Genomic DNA, 22636 nt, shown 5'->3' with positions numbered 1-22636 from the left:
TGCATCCTCACCTTCATATGTTTTTGGAAGCCAGGTTATTGCAGTAATAAAATCAGAGCTGCATGCACTGGCAGATTCCATCATCAGATATAGAAGCTGGAGATTAGGGGATATGTTTCATGGAATGGATGCTGGTGGACCTGTTATAATAACTGACAAATCCTATAAAGGACCACAGCTGCGATACATCCATTGGCCTTGGGGCATTCACCACTGCTTAAATTTTCTCAGCACACATGTGTAATCCTTGTGTGTCAATGGTGTGACATACAGTAAGTGATGTTTGGTTTAAAGAGTTCACACTTGTGTTGTGTCCTGAGCCTGTAATCTTCTAATCTTTTTAAAATGGTCTTGAGATTTTTGGGGATGTTCCTTGCTTCCTTACTGGTAACAATGATGACATCTAAATAACACTGAGTGCCTGGACATCCTTGCACCTGGTCCATAGCTTTCTACCAGAGTGCAGGTCCAGATACTACTCCAAACTAAGAGATAAATCCCTTTGAGTTTTCTTTATGATGAGAAACACTTTGGACTCTTCTTCCAACTGTAGGTAGGCTTCAGCTAAGTATACTTTGTGGAAGAATTTCCCTCCAGAAAGGTTTGCAAAATATCCACTATCCTGAGCAGAGGCTATTGATCTACTTTCAGTACAGATTCCGACAGACCCGTCTTGGCTACTGGAATCACTGGCAATGCCCATAGGCTCCACTTGACCTGGGAAAGAATTCCTTTAGCCTTCGTGTGATCTAGCTCATTGACTATGGATTGTATAAGGAACTGGACTGGCTTTGCAAGACTTGTGTGTGGCTTTTTCATTAAACACCATTTTACCTTTGATATGTTTGACTTTTCCAATGCCATCCCTGAACACTGCTGTGGCACCATCCAGTACCTTTCTTAATTCACTTTCATTTGACTCTATCGCAAGGATCAATCAGGTTGTAGTTGTCTCAGCCAATCACATCCCCAAATGCTGGCCCTAGTGTTTTTACCACATGGCCAATGCGGCTTGCTGGTTATTGCATTTCACTGTTACGAATGTCATTGCCGCAGGAGTTATCTTTTCTCCACTATAAGTTCTTAGTTGGATATCTGCAGGCTTCAGTTCAGTATCTTTGAAATGCCATTCAAACTCATCTTGTAGAATGGTCGAAACATTCGAGCCAGTGTCCAATTCCATTTTAATTAATTTGCTGTTCACTTCTGGTGTAAGCCACATTGTTTGTCTCTTGTTAGTTTTCATGTTGTAACTCTCAAGGTTACTTAGTCCCGAGTCACTCTCATCATTATTGGATTTTGCATTAATGGCATGCAGATTAGTGTTCTTTATGAAACTACAACTTGACGTTTTAACTTTTTCTCTTCCCTGTACATATCTGCTCAACATGTTCTTTGTATGTGTCGTTCTTTACGGCATTTTCTGCAAATTTAGCCTTTAAATCTGCATTGGTTTGGCATATGTGAGCCCCTGCCATAACCGTAATACAATTTGTTTAGCCAGGCAGGTTTCTGTTTAGATGTTGGAAGTTTGTTCCAGCTCAGTTTCATTCCTGAATGCAACTCAATTGTGTGTTAGTCTGCTGTTTCTATTGATAGAGCGATTTCACCTGCTCTTTTAAACGTGAGTTCTGCTTTAGTTAGGAGCTGTTTTTGAATTTTTTTTTAAAGATTCCACAAAATAAACTCTTTCAGTTCATCATTAAGCCCAAAACTGAACTGACAATACTCAGACAACCTCTTCAATTCTGCCACGTCTGCTGAAATGGACTCCTCTTCCTTTCAATTTCACTTATGAAACCTAATGTGTTCTGCTGTCAACAAAGGTTTTGGTTCTAAATAGTCCTGCATTACTTTCATGATATCAGCTGGTTTGGTTGGAGGAATCAAACTTCTAAGCAAATTGTATGCTTTTCTACCAATTACACTCGGCAAAACTGGTACTCATCTCTCATTTGCTATTTTATTTGCTTAAAAATACTGCTCAGTTCACATCAGCCAGCTTTTTTTTATGTAATCTACATATCTTTTGGATGTAGCCAGCCACTTCTGCTCTTTGTTTAAATGATTATCATCACCTGGTACTCACTGTTTATGAACCTGTGAATTCATCCGTTTTCTGCCTTTTATTGAACTTGAATGACCCGCTGTGCTTCAACAGGTAGGTAGTAGACTGGTTCATTTAATACTTCCTCATCACCAACATAAATCCAAAACATAAAACTAATAGAAAGATGCGTGTCTTAGTGAGGCATGCACATGACGTAGTGGCATAATGACGTATACCATTCACGTGCTTTTACATATAATAGTAATGAATTATATAATCTACAAAGAATGTTTAATCAAACAATATATTTGCAATAATACTGAAATATTAAAAATACAGCAGCTGTCAGGCACAGAGTAAAGTGGTTTGACATCATGTTGCCCTTGCACAAGTTGTTGGTGAGGTTGTTCATGGAGCACTGTGTACAGTTTTTGTCACTATTATAGGAAAGATGATGTTCGACCGGAAAGAGTGTAGAGATTTAGTAGGATGTTCCCAGGACTTGAGGGACTCACTTATTGGGAAAGGTTTGCCAACCTAGGTCTTTATTCCTTGGAATGTGGGAGAACGAGGGATGCTCTTATAGGAATGATGGGGTGGATGGTAATAATCTTTTCTCCAGGGTAGGGGATCCCAGAACTTAAGGGGAATAGTCTAGATCAGGGGTGGGCAAACTTTTTGACTTGAGGGCCACAAAGGGTTCTAAAATTTGACAGGGGGGCCGGACCAGGAGCAGATGGATGGAGTGTTTTGGTAATACACCTCATAAGAGAAAATAAAATATCATGGGATATGTAGAAAACATGTGCTTTAATTTCAATTGAAAATGAACAAATGCATTACAACAAAATATCTGTCTTTGAAGTCCCATGGTATTTAGCTATTTATTGAAATGACTTTTAAAACACTGAAAATTAAATGAATAAAATACAGCTTTTTTTAATAGTAACAGTTATTATTTTAAAGCACTGAAAATTCTGTTATCCTTCAAGATATTATCATCATCACTCTCCTCCTGACTGTCTTTATTTCAAAAACGGTAGGAGATGCAGGTCTACTTGTCCTGCTCCTTCTTATTCAATTGTCCCCCGTGCCAAAACTCAACAACGACCCGCACAATGACAAAGCAGGGAGAGCGCGCGGGTATGCAGAGCTCTGTGCTCGCAAATCCCCGCAGGCTATCTCTCTTAGCCGGAACGCTGGCTAATTGTGAGCCGGTTCGGATGTGCCAGGAAATGGGTCGCCACAAGGTCACAAAGTAAAGCACAAATGTGGAGTAATACGCTGCACCTCAACAAAGGTCAATGTATATAGAGTGTGTCATCTATTGGGAAAACGCCAGAATTGCGGGGAGAAAACGTTAACAAGGTTTATTAATATAATTTCATCAAGTTCTGCGGTCCGGATTAAAAAGCTTAACGGGTCGCATATGGCCTGCGGGCCGTAGTTTGCCCATGCCTGGTCTAGATACAAGGTGAGAGGGGAAAGATTTAAAAGGGAACTGAGGGGCAACTTTTTCATGCAGAGGATGGTAAGTGTATGGAACCAGTGCTAGAAATGGTTGAGGTATGTACTACAGTCTCATTTAAGAAGCACTTGCACAGTTACATGGAGGGTGGGACTGAGGAGGAATATGGGCTGAATACAAGAAATTGGAACTAACTGGGTGGGCACCATGATTGGCATGGATTCATTGGGTTGAAGGGCCTGTATCCGTGCAGTACTGCTTTGTTAGAAACCTGAAACTTATTTGTGGATGATATCAGGTAACTGTAGTAACGTAGTTCCTCGTTTAATATTTTTTTGAAATCATCCTGGGTGTGCAGGTTCTGAGTTAATTGACTCAGTATTTCTTCCTGTGAGATTTTTCCAGTTGGAAGGCTGCTGAACATCTGCAGAGGCACTTGAAGTGACCAGAGGGAACATTTATGCAGTGTTCTGGGCTTTGAGAATCAGGTTGTAGTATTTGGGTATTGTAGTATTGTAGTGTTTGGGTATCAGCAAGTTTATTCAAGAACCTTCAAACCCACCAAGATTGAATCTAAAAGTGGGGAGGCTTTCACAAGTCTGACCCATGCAGCTGGACCTCTGTATTAATTCTTCTGAGTAAAAAGCAAGTTTATGGGAGTACTTAAAATCTAGAGGCCTCTGTCCATCTGGAAGCTTGCTGTCAAGCTGTCCTGTGTTCCTGAAAAGATAAAGCATGCACCAAAGCTTTCTATGAAAGATCAAGAGATGTGATATGTTAGGTATTGCAGAGAGCTGGAGATGGAATCCAAACTGACATAGGACTGCTACAAATTCACAGACATCCAATCTGGCCCAGAGACGTGTTTTGTTGTCATCTATTTGCTGAAAACTTTTATGGATTCCATAGAATTTAGGGTGGGAATGAAGATTAAAGCAGAAAGGCCAGGACTGGGGAGAGGATAGCGGGGGAAATCGAGAAGGAACAAAGCTACAAGACCCAGACCATCTGCCTAAATATAGACACACAAGAAATTCATGTGAAATTATGTAAATTAAAATTTGGACTGTTATATTTCGATTGGAAATAAAGATGAGGAATGTGGAGGTGAAATTAGGTTTGTGAAAATTATTAATATAATCTACATATGTGTAATGTGTTTAGTGTTATTATTTCAAGACGAAAAGATCTCCTCCTATATTAAATATCTAAACATAAGACATCTTTTCCACTGATTGCTTTTATGGACAAGGTTAAGGAAAGATTTAATACACAAAATTATGAGCAACAGTGATAGAAAAATTCTTCCTGCTGAGAGAACACATCGACTTTGACAAAAAAAAACCTGATCAGAGAATTTAAAAAAAATTGCATTAAATTCTTAAAACCACCTGAAATGATAGTGGAATCAAACTCAACTGAAAAAAAAATTGATACTTAAAAAAATTATTAAAAGGAAATAGTTGGCTAGTTTTCTCAGAGCTAGCATATGCAAAAATGGATCAATGGTTCAAAGTAAACTTATCAAATTAAAATGTTACCTTGAGATTCATTTTCTTGCAGGAAAAAATAAATGCAATACAATTTTAGAAAAACTACAGGGAAACAGACTGCAAACAACCAACATGCAAAAGACGACAAACTGTGCAAATTAAAAAAAAATACTAAGAACATGAGTTTTAAAGAGTCCTTGAAAGTGTTCAGGAACCTGATTTACTGTAGGGTAACAACTGCACCTGCTGCTATGGGACCTGAAGTTTCTGTACCTTTGGCCTGATGGTAGTAGCAAGAAAAAGGCATGGCCTCAATAGCAGGGTGAATGATTCCTGTTTGATTTTATGAATCACCAGTGATCTAGAATAAATATTAAAATAGGCGACAGACCGTATGTAGCCCGTGACTTCCAGAAAAAGAGGTTTCATTTATCTATTGTTTCTATGTATAACATGGTATCTTTTCACATTCTATGGCAGAGATATATCAGCAATCTGTTTTCCAAGTGTTATCTTCCAATTAAAAAAAACTGTTTAAGGAAGCCATCTTTGATATGAACCTCCCTTATCATGGGAATTATTCTGTCTCCTGACCTTCAAAATCCATACAATATTGAACAGATGTTTTTCATTTTACTATTTTATCAAACAAATCACTGACCTTCCAATTTTTTAAATACAAAAAATGGACTTCACTATTCATGTATTCAGTCTTCACTACAAAAACCTGAGAAGTTCTTCAAAATCATTGTTTCTTTACTCACCCCACCGCCACTTTAATTTTCCTTGTACCATCATTCCCTTGGTCATTTAGATTCTACTGCTAACCCTGATCTTTCTGGTTTTGTTTTGCCCCAGGTATCCCTATTCCCCACCATTTGACTTGTTGGAGTGCTGTTACAACTTGTCATCACGTGAATAAAAGTAAAAGTTAACAGTTTCTGTTTCCAATATTTAGACCATTTTCAGTTTTTTCCCACCTTTGGTTAAAACTGCCACAAAATTTGTGTATTTTCTCGAAATACAACATACATTGAAAGGATGGCATAACTAGTTAAATATTGGCTGACCAGGTATTGTGAGGTCATGTAGTCAGCAAACAGCAATTTTCTTGCACATGCTTCATATTACTTACTAACAGCAAATGATATGAAATGTTAGCTGGACCTTCAAAGTCTGAACTGAAGCTGTAACTTAAGCAGGTACTGTTCAGATACAAGATTACAATATTCTTTAGAATATGAAAGAATTTCATCAGTTAAATGAAATAACATGTTGCCTTGCAATGCAAAATAAATGCTCAGTTTTGTTTGAAGTAGTATTTCTAAAAAATGTTGAAGTTGTAATTCCAAAACCTGAATAAAAGCATTACTAATTGTGACTCAGTAGGTTTAAACCTCAGTAGGTAGAGGGATGCGAGCCAGAGCAGCAGGTTGCAAAATGGAGGGATGGAAAGGAAGATGGATGTCAGGGTCAGTAAAAACAGACAGGAGCAAAGTAATAGATAGGATGGTACTGATCGTTTGAAGTGTGTGTATTTTAACTGGAGGGGTATTGTGGGTAAAGGGAATGAAGTTGGAGCATGGATCAGTATGTGGAACTATGATGTGGCAGTCATTACAGGGACTTGGTTGAGAGAGACAGGAATGGGTGCTTAATGTCCCAGGTTTTTGATCTTTTAAAAAAGATAGCAGGGGTGGTTTAAGAGGTGGGGGAGTCACACCACTAATCAGGGTCAATATCACAACTGCACTCAGGACAAAACAGTGGGCTTGTCTACAGAGTCTATATGGGTAGACACTGATAATAGGAGGGGTGAAATCACTCTGAAGGGATTGCACTGGAACCACTCCTCCCAATGCCCCTGGAGCATGGAGCGACAAATACGCAGACAGATGGAAGGTGTAAAAACAGATGGTTTTTTTTGTTGCCGGGGACTACAACTCCTCTGATATAAACTGGGACCTTCTCACTGCAAGAGGTTCAGATGTGGCAGAATTTGTAAGGTACATCCAAGAGATCTTCTTACGTTAATATGTCAACAGCCTAACAAGAGAAGACTGTAAGATATAAGAGCAGAATTAGGCCATTTTGCCAATGGAGTCTGCCCCACCATTTCATCATGGCTGATCCATTTTCCTCTCTGCCCCAATCTCCTGCCTAATTATGTCCTGACTAATCAAGTATCTATCAACCTCTGCCTTAAATATACCCAAAAACTTGGCCTCCACATCCTTCTGTGGCAACAAATTCCACATATTCACTACTTTCTGGCTAAAGAAATTCCTCCTCATCTCTGTTCTAAAAGGACACCCCTCTATTCTGAGGCTGTGTCCTCTGGTCTTGGGCCCCCCACCACCCCACCACATGAATCATCCTCTTCACATGCACTCTGTCAAGGTTTTCCACCATTTGATGTTTCACCCCTCATTCTTCTGAATTCCAGTGAGTAGAGGCTCGTAGGGATCAAATGCTCCTCACATGACAAGCCTGTCAATCCCAGAATCATTTTCATGAGCCTCCTTTGAACCCTCTCCAATATGAGTACGTCCTTTTTTAGCTAAGGGGCCCAAAACTGCTCACAATATTCCAAGAGAGGTCTCACCAGTGCTTTATAAAGCCTCAACATTACATCCTTGCTTTTATATTCCAGTCCTCTTGAAATGAATGCTAACACTGCATATGCCTTCCTCACCACAGACTCAACCTGCATATTAACCTTTAGGGAATCCTGCACAAGAACTCCCAAGTCCCTTTGCACCTTATTTTCTCTCCATTTAGAGAATAGCCTACCCTTTCATTTCTTCTACCAAAGTGCATGACCTTACATTTCCTGGCACTGTATTCCATCTGCCAATACTTTGCCCATCCCCTTAATCTGTCTAAGTCTTTTTGTAGCCTCTGTACTTCCTCAAAACTACCTGCCCCTCCACCTATTTCTGTATCATCTGCAAACTTTGCCACAAAGCTATCAATGCTGTCATGTAAAGTAACAAGGAGGGGCTGCACTGGGTGCCTGGAATGTGCTGCCTGAGTCAGTGGAAGAGGCATATACTTCAGGGACTTTTAATAGATGTTTAGATAGTCATACGAATGTGAGGAAAATAGTTAGGATATTAATGTTGTGCAGGCAGAAGAAACTAAGTTTACTAATTTGCTTGGCTTGGCCACAGGACCTGCCCCTCTTCTGTACTGTTCTATGCTCTATTCCTCAGTCAAAGATACTTGGATCATAATTTTTTCCCCTATTCTGGTATTTGGCCTGGACAGCAAGTGAACCCCTTGATTACATCTGCATGCATTGAGTTGCTGTCACATGATTGGCTGATTAGATGTTTGCATTAATGAGGTGTACCGAATAAAGTGGCTGCCAAGTTTATGTTTTAACAGTAGCACCATTCACATATCCTTCTGATTACAAAAGTTTCAGCAGCATCATGATAAAATTGCAATGCTTTCTTCCTTTCCACGAGAGCACCAACAGGCCAAGAACTACAATAACTGAACAGTGTCAGCTTTATCAGCAATTCAACAGTCGGAAAACTGGTCATCACAGAAGGAAGGAAATCTTCAAAATGGGATTTCAGAGCAACCAAAGCAACTATAGACTGAGAAACCACCCACGGCTTATTAAGGTAATGTTCATATATTCCAGTTCCTTTCTATTCAATAGGTAGGACTAGATCTGACTATAAGAAGGTCCATCCTCCCTTTAGTTAAGCATAGACCATCACAATAAAAATAACATTGATAACATGATAGTTCTAACACCTTTCCAAGGTACAGACTGAAGGGATGGAGCAGTTTCCTGTAATTATTGGAACAGCACTTAAGATTGAAGCTACATGGTAGGTATGTAAAGAGAAGTCCCATGATTTCTGCAAGTGGGGATTAAAGAAGCCAAAACAAATGTTAATCTCATGGTACTGCTGCAGCAAGAGTTTGGTTGCAAAGCTCAATGAACAATTAACACAGCCTTTGAAGACCAAAGCATTCAAAGGCCTGTCCACTGCTAACTCTGTCCTCTGGGGAGGATTCTAGGAGACCAAGGTCGAAGGAAATGGTAGCAGTGTGTTTCGAACCTGGAGGTAGGAGCATTAAAGTGGGGGGTTGGGATCACGAATGGATGCCTCTAGGAGCAAGATGTGGGAAGGTGGAAAGGAATGCCTAAGAAATAGCTACCCTAAGGTGTTTCTTTTAAAAAATAAAGTTTAAAGGTGGATGCATATCTAAATTGTCCATTTTTTAAAAAAAAAATCAAGCCTCAGGAAAGCTCTCTCTTTAAACAAAGATGTGACTGGGAGTTAGACATGTTAGCTCATCAGATGTAAGGAGGACCCTAATGGAAAACCGAGCATAGCATGCCTTGCAGCAAATCTGAAGCTTCAAGTAACATAATTCTTTGAAATCGGGATTTGTTGCTGGGTATTGTTATGTGTATCAAATCCTGGGTATGGAGCTTCAAGCACTGAGGCAGAGAGGTGAAGTTGAGGGAAATTCAGTACTGTGCAAAAAGTCTCAGGCACATATATATAGCGAGTGTGCCTAAAACATTTACATAGTACTATATTTGTCAGCATGGAGCTGAGAGTGACTTTGTAAACCTGGCAGGAGCAAAGGATGTTGCTGCAGCAGTACCATGAGATTAACATTTGTTTTGGCTTCTTTAATCCCCACTTGCAGAAATCATGGGACTTCTCTTTACATACCTACCATGTAGCTTCAATCTTAAGAGAGCTTTCCTGAGGCTTGATTTTTTTTTTAAAAAATGGACAATTTAGATATGCATCCACCTTTAAACTTTATTTTTTAAAAGAAACACCTTAGGGTAGCTATTTCTTAGGCATTCCTTTCCACCTTCCCACATCTTGCTCCTTAAGGAGTTAAGGTGCCTCCTTAACCCAAAGGCAATACTCATTGAAAGCTGCTGAAGTAGAGCACTGAACTGAGCATCAGCCCTTTCCTCGACCGTCCAGCTCTCTGACCACATTCCTCAGGACTCTGCATCAGGTCATCAAAAAAACTCAGCTCTAGGTCCAGTGTTAGTTTTATACCCAAACAGACCTCCACTCTTCAGGTGTGAATAATGCCATTCAATGCCAGAAAGTTTCAGAGAAATACATCACAGGTAAGTCCAATTCTGCTTTGTTCATTCACATTTTTTATTTGAAGAATGTGTTCCAGTAAAGTAAAAAAAAAGTTTACACAAGAATTTAAAATCATTGCCCAAACTTTAACTGTTGTGAAAATTCCTTTTGCTCCCTATGCAAATACTGTGCTCTGTTTTTGAAAAGTTCTGCCTTTTCATTGTCTTTGGACGTACCCTCTCCTAATTTGTACATTCGACTGGTGTTTGCACAAGCCCAGATGTGACCCAGGTCACATGCTTTAAGAGAGTATTTCAGGGCCTGGGCCATATCCTTGGTCACACCTGGAGCTCCCTGGATATACAAAGTACTTAAATTAAAACAGCTAGCTGCAAAGTTCCCATTGCAGGCCCTTGTATAGTAATCCCTGGCTTTCACAGAATCTGGTTTATTATCAAATATTCGTCCATCGTGAGCCAACAATGCAGTATTATGACAGGCATCTACTGACTTCTTACCACCTTTTTCACATGATTTAACAAAGCATTCATATGCAGCCTTCAGATTTTGTTGTAATCCACCTGTTTAAAAACATAATCAAATATTTAGTTATGTCAAAAACAATCCTCTTCAATTGCTTATCAATACATTCCTCTATAAACAGAAAACATTAGTAATGCTTCAACTGGTACCTTTGTGCAGTTACTCAGTCACAATCATTATCAATGTGATCAGGACATATTAACCCACCTAGAAGACCATAAGACAACAGGAGCAGGATTAGGCCATTTGCCCCATTGAGTCTGCTCCAACATTTGATCATGGCTGATTTATTTTTCCTCTCAACCCTATTCTCCTGCTTTCTTCCCATAACTTTTGACACCCTTCCTAATCAAGAACCAATCAACCTATCAATGATTTGCCTCCAGAGCCATCTGTGGCACTGAATTCCACAGATTCACCATTCTCTAGCTAAAGAAATTCCTCCTCATCTCTGCTCTAAAGGGATGTCCTTGTATTCTGAGGCTCCGCCCTCTGGTTCTGAACTCCTGGAAAATCATCTCCACCTCCACAGTATCTAGGCCTTTCAATATTTAATAGGTTTAATTAATAACACTTCAATTAACTTCTTTGTTCTGCATTGTTAGATCTATGGAGTTAACTAAAATACTACGTACTGCAAGCAAACTGGGACAAGATTTTTCAAAAAGTATGTGGCATTGCAAGTACTATATCAGACTATTAACTGTGAATTTATGCCAGATTGGAGCTCTTTCAGTTGTAAGAAGTTGGTTCAGATGGCTATTTAAAGGGTACAGTCGTTTGGAAGTAAGGGGCATTATTTCAGAAACTGAAAAGAATGGCCAGTGTAGGTTCAAGTTTGATTATTTTTGCAATGCTATTTAATGCTACCCATATCAAATCAGCTTGGTGACTTGGTATTCGATGTTATAAATATGATCAGAGAATGCTCTACTTGGTTCTTGTGTTAGTGTAGGTAAGTCTGCAGTTAAATTAGTGCAGTCTAATCCCCTGGATTGTACAAAAACCAAGAACCTGCTCAAACTGAAGTACACAAGGTTACCTAGCACCTAGCTTTTACCTATCAACTGCACCTAGCTTTTAGCTCCATATAGCAACCTCCCACCCATAACATCTACATTTCATTTCCCATGACTATCTCATCAGCTCTTCTAGATCTCTTGGAAATCTCCTCAGTTATTAGAGACCTGTCAACATTGACTCTGATAGCAAAGAGTGTAATCAAACATACTCCAAAAGGCCAAAAGATAACTTGTACCTTTTCCAGTCACATAGTAAGAACCAAGCTTGTAGCAGCTTTCTCCATGATTGTTTTCCTCGCAATTATGCTGCAATATCTTAGCAGCTGCCTCATAATTCTTCTTAATTCCTTCCAAGTAATCAGCAAGTCGTTGACATCCTGCCAAGTAGGAAATATTAAGATAATTTATCTGATATCTAACTAGATGATTATCCATATAGTATAGTTTAGCTGCCTAATCAGTGTTTCAGCTATTAAATGAAGCTGAAACCAAGAAATGAAATAACTTGCGTAATAAAATACAGTGAAGTATAGATTGAATTTAATGACATATCAAAGAACTCTCAGGGCCAACCTCAAAAGTTTGAGTAACCTAAAAAATCACATTGAACACCCAAAGTTCCAGTCCAGAGTCAGTACTCTGCTGGCACCATTCTATGAACTGACTTCTGTCAGATTACACAGAAACATGAAATTAAATCAGGTAACAATTGGCCTTAGTCCTTTTGGTACGTTCCTGCAACTATCTACAGTATTTCCATTTTTCATCTTGAATTTCTGAACCCTCCCCACACAAACCTTTGTACACAAGTGTGGATATCACAAAGGTGATTCAATGTCACAACAAAGTTTTGAATACATGTGATCAGCCTCCAATCTCTGCCTAGGTTATTCCAGAAGAGCTACTGATGTCTGCTTGATAGTGCTGAAAGTATTTCAGGCAAGTCATGTCCACAGAAATCACATTTGCTCTCTTATTATACAGCAGAAGCTGTGAACTCACAGCTGAACTTACAGCAACCTGATCAATCCCTTTATCCCACATTTCTCTGTAATACCAAATGCCTATCTGCTAAATCATGATTCCTTAATAAATCACCTGTGCCAGGGCCAATTTACAGCTTCCAAATCACCTACCAACCACGATGGAAACATGAGAAACCCTAACCCTACCTGGTCAAAGGGGAAACTTACTAACTCCATTAACTGCTTTTAATAATCACGATCAAACCCAAGCTATGGAGTTTCGAGAAACAAAAAAGTAGGAATAGGAATCCCTTTGGATCTGGTCTCCTATCCAATTGTGGCCAATCATCCATTTCATTTACCTTGTTCCCATATTTTCTGCACAATACTCATTTTTTAAAGCACGAAGGAACACATCTACTTCCTTCTTTAACATATGAGGTCACAGACTACCCACCTTTTAAGGAAGAGAATTCCGTGAGTTCACCATCCTCTGGGTGAAGAAATCCCTTGATCTCAGTTCTAAATGGTGTAACTCTGAACCCAAATCTGTGACCACTGGTTGTGAACTCTCCAGCCATTGGGAACATCCTCCTTTTATTTAATTTGTCTAGTGCTGTTTAAAGGCTTACGTTTCTATCAGATCCCCTCCCATTCTTCCACCAGTGAGTTAACAAATACTTTGCCCAATCCCTCCTCATATCAGTCTTGCCATTCCAGGAATTAGTTCGGTAACCTTTATTGCGCTTCTCCATTGTATGAACATGTTTCTCAGAAGACCAAAACTACACACAAGCTCCAGATGAACTCAATAAGGGTACCACTGTTATGTCACTGTACTGTCTTAAATGTAATTGAGTTAGTTATACACCCAAACATGCAAAACACAACTCAGCAGTAAGCCACTAGTTCATGAACAATCTCTCCTTGATACCAACCAGGACCACACAAAATTGACCTTGACATCACTGCTGTATTCATGGAGATTCAGTAAAATTAAATCAGTGAGAATTAATTGGAAAATTGTCCAATGTCAATGCAGCCAATTTAATACAAAATGGGGATAATGATGATTGATAGATACCATTCATCTCAGTCCCAGGATAGCCCAGTGGGATTCCTCAGGGCAAATGGACTAATCATCTTCAATAAAAACACAAAATGCTGGCAGAACTCCTGATGATTTTCGGGCTCCTGATGAAGGGTTTCGGCCTAAAATGTCATCACTACCTCCTCCCATAGATGCTATCTGGCCTGCTGAGTTCTGCCAGCATTTTGTGTTTTTATTTATTTCCAGCATCTGAAAATTCACTCGTGTAATCATCTTCAACTATGTTTTGCAATCATCTTCACCATTCTTCGGGTAACAAATAAGTCCCTGCAGCAAAACCTGAACAGTACTGAGACACAAACTAATCACATACCACTCAAATATCCCTTTGACAGCTGAAATGGGCAACTATATAGGGATTACTGTTGGCAAGAAACTTAACAGGGTCAGGTATATACCCTAAGGCCACCAAAGTAAGCTACAAGTTACAATAGATGATTGTTCCTGTTTCTTGTAAATATTTATACCATCTACAAGGGATACAGCCGGAACACAATGGAATACTCCAAACTTACCTAGATGCTTAAAGTCCCACCTTTTAAAATTTCAAATCAACCTTTTTGACTGCGTCCCATCCACCACTCTGAGAATTACTTCCATCTTCGTGGTAAAGATCGACATTACATACAAAACACAACTGCACCACCAGCCAAACGTACTGCCATCTAGAAAGGTAGGATCCACTACCTGGGAGAGCAGATGCAGAAGGCACATCCAACAAATCAAAATCACACACCATACGGACACGGGACATAAACGCCAGGACTGGTCAGTACTCCATATCTCCCTATCAATCTGCAAAGTTGTGGCATTTCCATCACAAGAATTACATCAATCGAAGTGGCTGTGGGCTTTCCACTAACTACTTGGAAGTAATTAGGAATGAGCATGAAATACTGCCCATCGTGCGTATGTTGAATTTACAAGGAGCTCTACCTTCCGGGTCCTTCTCCTTGCGACACTGGTAACTATATTCGACGCCTAGATTGTCCAGGTACTCCTTCACCTCCGTTTCATCCAGGAAATTAACGAGACCCGACATCGCCACCGTGGAGAAACTCCAGGACGACGCCTCGCTCCGAGACGAGAGGCACAGGCGCCGCCTTTCTGACCTTTAACGTTGGCAAACCTCCGGCCTACACTTCCTGTCCCGACATTGCCGTGCAGGGCGTGCGGAAACGCGGGCACCGCTCCCCCGGGTGCACCGCCCTCTCCTGGGCCAGGCGAGGGCCGGGGACGCAGCCAGGAGCGGCGGCCTGACTTTGATTGACTTCTGTGGTAAACAAAGGGGAAGGCGGGAAGAAGGGGAGCCACCCAATGGCGGAACGCGGCGGCGCGGGGTATGACCAATGGGCATGCAGGACCGGGTGGGCTGGGCGGGCCTGGGACCGGCCTGGTCCGTCACCCCGGAAATGGTTTCAGGGTGGCAGATCACCAGAATTGTTTACAGGGAATGTGTCTGAGATGAACAAAAATCCTTTTGCATTCGCAGGGAGAAGTCACTTAATGTTCCTGAGCTGCAAAATGGCCTGGTTTTGTCAGGCATCCTTCCTTGTGTGACCAGATCCTTGCCCTTGTTTGTCTGCCGGTCATGTTCTTGCTTGCGTTGGCTCGGAAGCGCCGTTAGTCCGCCGCCTGCCGCGATGGTAAGCGAACGTTGTGTCGGTTTACGCCCAACCGTCGCGGGCGTTCGCGAGACACCGGGGCCCCGGGCAGGGCCGGGAGGGCCAGGCGCCAACTCCCACCGGCCTCCTACGGAACACGGCCTCCTTCATTTGCGTATGGCTGCGGTCAGTTCATCGATGCAGTTCGGTGACCTAAGGCCAGTGCGTTACTTTAGCCACTACTTCGGCCAATTAGTGATAAAACACATTTTCCCCGTGTGTAAAACAGCGATTATGTGAATAATAATCTCCTTTAGATCCACTTCTTTATGATGGTTCAAGGCAATATGTTAACTCAATGGAAGAATGGGCTAATTGTTTATAATTGGAAAGTTAATATCGTTGAAAAGTTTTTATTGCCGCAGATTTTAGTATTTTGGTCGGGTGTATCAGTAAACGTCTAGCTTTGGGCAGCTGGTCGCGTTGAGGGCTTAGTCTGGTCTCGACTTGTTAAATGTTGCCATGTTTTGCAGTTAAAGTATCTATATCTTAACTTTGATAGAACGCTCAATTTGTGGCGTGAATGCTGTTTGTAACAGCTAGATTGAAGAGGGCGGTTTCTTTCTTACCAGTAACAGCGTTGGACAGAGACGACCATTATCATCTATTTCATAGTTTGGACTTTAGTACAGCAGGCGCATTTTGTCTTCAGAAGGTAATGAAGAGGAATCCTCTTTCCACTGTGACAACCTTTCTGGTGAGGGGATTCCCACAGCTGTTTCGTAGGAACTTCTGGGAGTTATTACCAGTGATTATAGGAGGAGTGATGATGTATTTCAAAGTCAGTGAAGTATATAATTTGAAGGTTCACGTGCTTATTTCCTCCTCTTCAAGTTGGTAACGGCTATGGGTTTGGAAAGTGGTGTCAAGAAGTCTTGATGAATATTGAAGATTGTGCTGGTAGGCTGTATATATCACAGATGTACTACTGAAGGTAGAAGCAATGAATGATGGATGGATTGCTATCAATTTCCATGGAATGTTTTACTTTTTTTGTCAACTGACGAGGGAAAAATGTTTGAATATCTTCACACTTATTTAATGTTGTTGGTTTGGTGGGAAAATACAACTTTAGCCAAGTTATCGCTTCTTAAACACAATGTGTGTTCTAAACGTGTGAAATCAATGGGAACGCACCTCTTGATTGCTTTAACTTTTGTATTTCTTACAAGTTACTTTTTTATTTTTATTTTAATTTTTCAAAAATATTCAATTTTCTTGCATTGCTATATTTTGTAGTGCACATGTGTAAACAATGAGGAAGGTTTAGAAATTAAGCAGGAATGAACTAAAAGTTCAAATCACAAAAAAAGAATCATGGGAATAATTTGTGATTGCTTTTCCTCCCTCAAAATTTCTCTTCTATGGAGTGCTATGCAGTGACAAAGCCAGTGAAATTTTACTTGTCCTCAGTTGCCCTTGAAGGTGGTGATCCACCCACCACCTTGAGCTGCTGTATTTCACATGCAGGCCATAGTGCTAAAGAGGAGTCCCAGGGTTTGGATGAGATAATGAAGAGGTGTTAATGTATTTGCAAGTCAAGATGTGTGACAGGGGGAAAAGCTTGCAGACAGTAGTGTTCCCATACACCTGATGCCCTGGGCCTCCTTGTTGCTAGAAATCTGGGTTTTGGACATATTTCACCGTGTCGCTACAGAGTATTTTGCAGGTGATGCACATCATCTCTGTGGTATGATGTATTGCAGTAGTAGGTAAATTGAGGGAAATTTTTAAATTATTAACAAAGTTATAAACTTAAATAATTTTATAGGGTGCCTTTGAACAAGAATGATATGATTTGAAAGGGTAAAAATGTGAAAGGAACAAGAGTGGTAATGCCACTTAGAGGGACTATTTGCCATGAGGAAAATAATGCATATGGAAAGAATAAATAAGATTAGGGCTCAAAGGTTAAAGAAGCTAGTGGTATTTTAGGGATTACTGACCATGGAGAGCAAAATGAAAGAAAATCTGTAGTGTTTTTGAATTTAAAAAAAATTTGAATGGAAATGAGAGTTGTTATTTTGGGCAATTTTATTTATTCACTTGGTATTTGGGGTGTGGAGAGAGGAAAAGTGGATAAATTCTTCAGATATATTCTGTTTTCTCCAAAACAGCTTGTAAGCCACACTTGCAATGCTAAATTTGGTTGAGTAATATAATAGTTTGGTTCAGTGAGACATAAGATACAGGAGTAGAATTAGAACATAGTACATGCTTTTCAGCCCATAATGTTGTGCCAACCTCTTAACCTACTCCAAGATCTATTTAACCCTTCCTTCCTACATAGTCCTCCGTTTTCCTTTTATACATGTGCTTATTTAAGAGTCTCTTAAATGTATCTGCATGTGCCTCTTCCAAACCCACTAATAAAGCTAATGTGGATCTACTGTTAAGTCTCAAAAAATAGGGAATATGAACTCTGTGGTAATAATGAGTTAATGTGAAATCATGCATTATTGGGTTACTTAAAAATAGTGTGGCTTATGGAATGTACTGTCTAGAAGAGCAAAATACAAAATTTGAAGAATAGCTTGATAAATTTCTCTTCTTAAATGTTGGTTTGGTTTGATAGAAAGCCAAAATTATCTAAGTACCAACTAGTTGTAGCACTTGAAGGGCCAACGGTGTTGATGTATAAAGAAGGCTACAATAGAAAATGGGAAATTTCAGCATGTAGTGTTCACGTTGAGTTAATGACTGGATTTTTGTTAACAATCAAAACTAAAATGGATAGGTAAATGATGTAGAAGTTTGATTAACTATCTGTGGAATCATTTGTTAACATGTGGTAAAGATGGTATGGAGCTTGCTACATGAGCAACAGCTTGCTCTCCATGTGCCCAGGCTTGCATATCTAGACAGCTAAGATGTAATATCCATGGTTTACTTGGACTGACAGAAGCCTCACTCACTCAGATGTCATGTGACTGGGTCAAAATACTTGTTTTAAAGTGACTTCCGTGTATAAATAACAACACCCACAAAATGCTGGTGGAACACAGCAGGCCAGGCAGCATCTATAGGGAGAAGCACTGTCGACGTTTCGGGCTGAGACCCTTCGTCAGTCCTGGCCTGCTGTGTTCCACCAGCATTTTGTGTGTGTTGTTGTTTGAATTTCCAGCATCTGCAGGTTTCCTCATGTTTTCATGTATAAATATTTTATTTTGCCATTTGGTTCTTTTGGATCTGGTTACTTTACTGAAAAAATAAAAATATTCTCCACTTGATTTTGTGTATTAACAAAATGGGGAAGCCCTCTGTGTACACTGTGTTGAATGAGGAATGAAAAAAAGCAAGGTATTAAGACTGATGAATATTTGAATAGGTTTATTTTTGCACAGTTCATTTAGATTAGAATCAGTTACTTAAGAACTTCTTTAGATCATAAGCAAATACTGGAATTGACGTATGTCAAATGAAACAAAATTAAATATGTGTGTTCAGAAAGGCTGATGTTTTATAATTAACTTCAGTCATCTGCTACTTTTGTAGAGAAAGCAGTATGCAGATTTGTCTAGCTATCCAAAGTGCTAACAGATCTATATTCTATCAAATACATTGCATCATAAATTTATTGAATGTTTTGAAATCTAGTGCATTTCTACATTCATACTTACATCAGATATCCAGGGTAGTTTGAAGCAAAATGCTAATTGAAAGGATTTTGGATGGGAAGCTGATGCTGGCAAGTTAGTTTACATTTGATTTCCAAACTTCCTGGATGTTGTGATGGAAATAACTGGTTCTTTGAGTCTCAACAGTAGAGGCCTGGACACACACAGTTTTAATAATAAGGAATTTATTATTAAAGGGGAAGTCGGGTCAACACAAGCAACTACAATACACAGGAAGCGGTGTGGGGACAGGGTACGGTTACACAAACAAAGAACAAGGGAAAAGCACTACAACAGCTATCCCCCTTGACCTTGGATAGCCGCGGCTCCCTTACCAGGACAAACGATAGACCTTCCAAAGCATAAATCAATGCACTTACCTCCAATGTGATGGTCTGTAAGAGAGAGCAAGCCAAGGCCAAGTCTCACCTTTTATAGCATGGGGCTGGGCAAGATAATCCAATTAAGGTGACCAATAATTTAGGTGTGCATTGATTAATTGGGAGGGACCAAATGTTGATTGGCATGTAGTGTGTCCTCTGACCAGCCAGGTGGCAGTGCATCTGTCACGTGGCCGGTATCTCTGGATACACTGGATTCCTGATGCATCTCCTCTTAAGAAAGTGTACAGATTTTTTTTGATATATTGTGTTTGGGATTGTTATTTGATTCTCTAACATGAAAGTTGTTATCTAAGATTAGTGGGTTAGCTGCTGGTCTCTTTTCAAGTGATAAGGTCTTTCTGGTTGCATTCCCTTTTGCTCCTGGTCAGAATTGTTATTCTTGCAACTTCAAGCAAACAAAGGTTAGCACTCAGACTCTCCTGGAAGTCCAGTTGGATGACATTAGTACAAGTAAATAAATGGTTCTTATTTTGTATTTTAACAAAACTGCTTTTTAAAAAAATCTTGATTCTCATAAACATTCCTTAGAGCTCAGGCTGAGGTTTCCCAGCCTGGGGTATACAGACCCCTTAGTTAATGGTAAGGCTCTATGGCGTAAAGGTTGAGAACCTCCATCTTAGACCAATACAATTATCATCAGACCATTATTTCTAATTGTTTATGGCACTATGCCTCTTAGCAGCAGTGACCCACAGTAGAAGTAATTATTTGTTGAAGTCATACATAGGGTTTGGAAATAGGCTCTCTGGTTTAACTCATCCATGCCAATCCTGGTGCTCACTGTTAACCCAGTTGTCTGTGTTTTGCCTACATCCTCTAAACCCTTCCTATCCATGTACTTAGCTAAATATCTTTTAAACGCTGTTGTTGTACCTGACCCGACTACTTTCTTTGGCAGCTCATTCCATATACGCACAGTCTCTACACCTACATGAAGAAGTTGCCTATCAGGTGTCTTTTAAATCTTTCCACTCTCACCCTGAATCTGTGCAGTCCAGTGTTCAGTTCCCTTACTCGGGGGGGGGGGGGGGGGGCGGGAAAGACAATGTTCAGCTTGTCTGTACCCTTTAACTCTTGCGTTTCAAGAAATAATGCCCCCAGCTGCCCAACCGCTCCCTGTAACTTGAGTCTTGGCAGCATCCTTGTAAATCTTCTGCATGCTTACCGGTTTAATGATCTCTTTCCTATCACAATAGACAATTCTTATCAATTGTTTATCTCTGAACCTAAAAAGTTCCTGTTCAGAATCTTTATTCCTCTTTAATCCAATATGTTTGGCTTTAACCAGTTCTTTCAAACCTGATTTCACAGGCTTCATTGCCTTGAAGATTCAGCGAACTCTGAAGTCACATTAACTATTTTACGATCTGCTTTTAACTCATTCTGCTTATTTGAGGTCCATTCCTTAGCTTACTGCCTCACTTGCACATCAACAGTGACATTCCAGGACCACTTTACTGATGTCATACAAAGCAAACTATCCTATATCTTTCACAAATAAAAGCACAAACTTCTTCAATCAAAAATAATTATCTAATCTTAGCCATTATAAATGTAACTTTTAAATTTGATTAATATTCATCGGTAAATGTAATTCTTGTTCACAGCTTGCCTTTCCTTAATTTGGTCTATTAACATGTTTCCAAACGCTCTGGTCAAAGGCTCTTTCAGTCCATTTTCCAGAACCTATTCTCGCTATATACTCTTATTCAGGAACCTCGGTCTTTATAGTCATGGCCCTCCTTAGCTTGTACAAATTGGATTCGCCTTGTTGACTTCTGAGGTATGATTTCTGAGGGTGGGCAATGGTCAGCTGACTTGCATCGATAGCCCAAACAATGTGCCGGGTATGCCATGTGCCCTCTTGATGGGGAAAATGTCATTTATAAAGCCAAATACTGTGGAACAAGAATTATTCATGAAGCCAGTTCTCAGGCAGTCAGTCTTTCATGTTGACAAGGACTTTTGCTGGAAAGAGAAGTTTGTGCTTTGTACACACCTTTATTAAAATGGTATGATCTCCACTAGTACACAGACTTGGTCAAGAAATGGCAACAAAGATGAGAAAGTGTATGATCAGTGGCATCAGCTTGCGTGCATGATCATCATGTATGTTACAAACCTCTACCTCTGGTGGTCTTTTATCTAAGTTCTCACTTTTGTTCAGTGAAGACATTAGTTACCATGGTAATTGTATCAAGGACAGGAACTTTATACCTAATAACTAAATTCCTCCAGGAGCCACCTAATCTTTCTCCTTGTGCTCTGTTAGTAAATCATCCTTGTGCCTGCTTTGCTTGAAATATGCAAGTCTCCATCATTTCCTTGCGATATGTCACATCTGTTGATGTACAGTAGTTCTGCCCTAACTTGGGTCTCCTTGTTATCAGGATCCATTATCTCTTTACATTGTGTTGTGGTTTTGTAGGCTCCCAGGCTCATCCTGAAGAGATTGTTTCAGTTGTTTGCTTGTTACTGAGCTTGTTAGTCCAGTTACAAAAACCAGATCTGTCTTTTAAATATGTAAAAATACCTGTTGTTAGTGTGCCTTATGTAACTCTCACTTTGGCTCGCGGCTTAATATAAGGGGGGTGATAACCCACGGCCTGGCCAAACTTAAGAAATCTTGTTTGGGGGGATGCTACGCGATGTGTCCCCATTACAAATCAGTATCTGGAAAACACAGTATGCGATTAAACGATTAAGCTTTATTATTCTTAACTTTGACTATATGGTTAGTAAGGAAATGGGGGAAAAAAGGGCCCAATCTTATTAACTGTCTAATTGCACAAAGTTGGAGCTCACTGATAAGTTGATCATCTGCCATTGACCTTCTCTGATCGTTGCTGCTCTTCAGACCCTCGCTTCGAGTCCGCCCCGTCCGGCGGTCTACCAAATCTCTGCATTCGCATCTTCTCTCCTCATCTCCCCCCGGCAAAAGACCACGAAACTGTCTCTTCCAGATTCACAAAACAAAGCAACAAAATTCTGATTGGCTAACATGCCTACCACAGTCCTGTTATCTCCAGCCATAACCTAAACATTGCTGCTACTGAGAAACCGTTACCTCAGCAGTGAACATTACAGAGAAGCCATTACAGCGCATTATACTTATAATTGCTGTTAACCTTAGAGGCTACGTTTTGTGCCTGTGATTTCACATTATTTTGGTAGGTTCATGCATTAGGTTGCTTTCAGGATATGCTATGCTG

At 40.1% G+C, this 22636-nt stretch overlaps 2 protein-coding genes across 5 annotated transcripts in view; one reads left to right on the top strand and one right to left on the bottom strand.

The window, feature by feature from the left end:
* The window catches only part of LOC132401897 (cytochrome c oxidase assembly factor 7), a 29560-nt gene extending 14752 nt beyond the window's left edge, over positions 1 to 14808 (bottom strand). For 2 of the 3 annotated variants that reach the window (XR_009514741.1, XM_059984233.1), the window contains exons 1-3: positions 14676 to 14808; positions 11900 to 12040; positions 10617 to 10679 (exon numbers count right to left, since the gene is read on the bottom strand). Coding sequence is in view for 2 of the 3 variants with exons in the window: in XM_059984233.1 (XP_059840216.1) it covers positions 10617 to 10679; positions 11900 to 12040; positions 14676 to 14781 (310 nt within the window). In the remaining variant the exon portion in view is untranslated. Of the gene's footprint in view, positions 1 to 10135; positions 10680 to 11899; positions 12041 to 14675 lie in introns of those variants that run through there. The other variant, XM_059984231.1, reaches the window with a different exon arrangement.
* An 80-nt stretch (positions 14809 to 14888) lies between these two features.
* Positions 14889 to 22636, top strand: part of zyg11 (zyg-11 family member, cell cycle regulator) — a 38414-nt gene continuing 30666 nt past the window's right edge. The window contains exons 1-2 of one of the 2 annotated variants that reach the window (XM_059984221.1): positions 14889 to 15017; positions 15232 to 15385. In XM_059984221.1, the coding sequence (XP_059840204.1) occupies positions 15383 to 15385 (3 nt within the window). In that variant the 5' untranslated portion in view covers positions 14889 to 15017; positions 15232 to 15382. Of the gene's footprint in view, positions 15018 to 15095; positions 15386 to 22636 lie in introns of those variants that run through there. The other variant, XM_059984220.1, reaches the window with a different exon arrangement.

Source organism: Hypanus sabinus, chromosome 11, assembly GCF_030144855.1.
Source record: "Hypanus sabinus isolate sHypSab1 chromosome 11, sHypSab1.hap1, whole genome shotgun sequence".
NCBI classification, from domain to species: domain Eukaryota; kingdom Metazoa; phylum Chordata; class Chondrichthyes; order Myliobatiformes; family Dasyatidae; genus Hypanus; species Hypanus sabinus.
The sequence above is the reverse complement of the archived record's forward strand: the minus strand, read 5'-3'. Positions and strand labels throughout refer to the sequence as shown.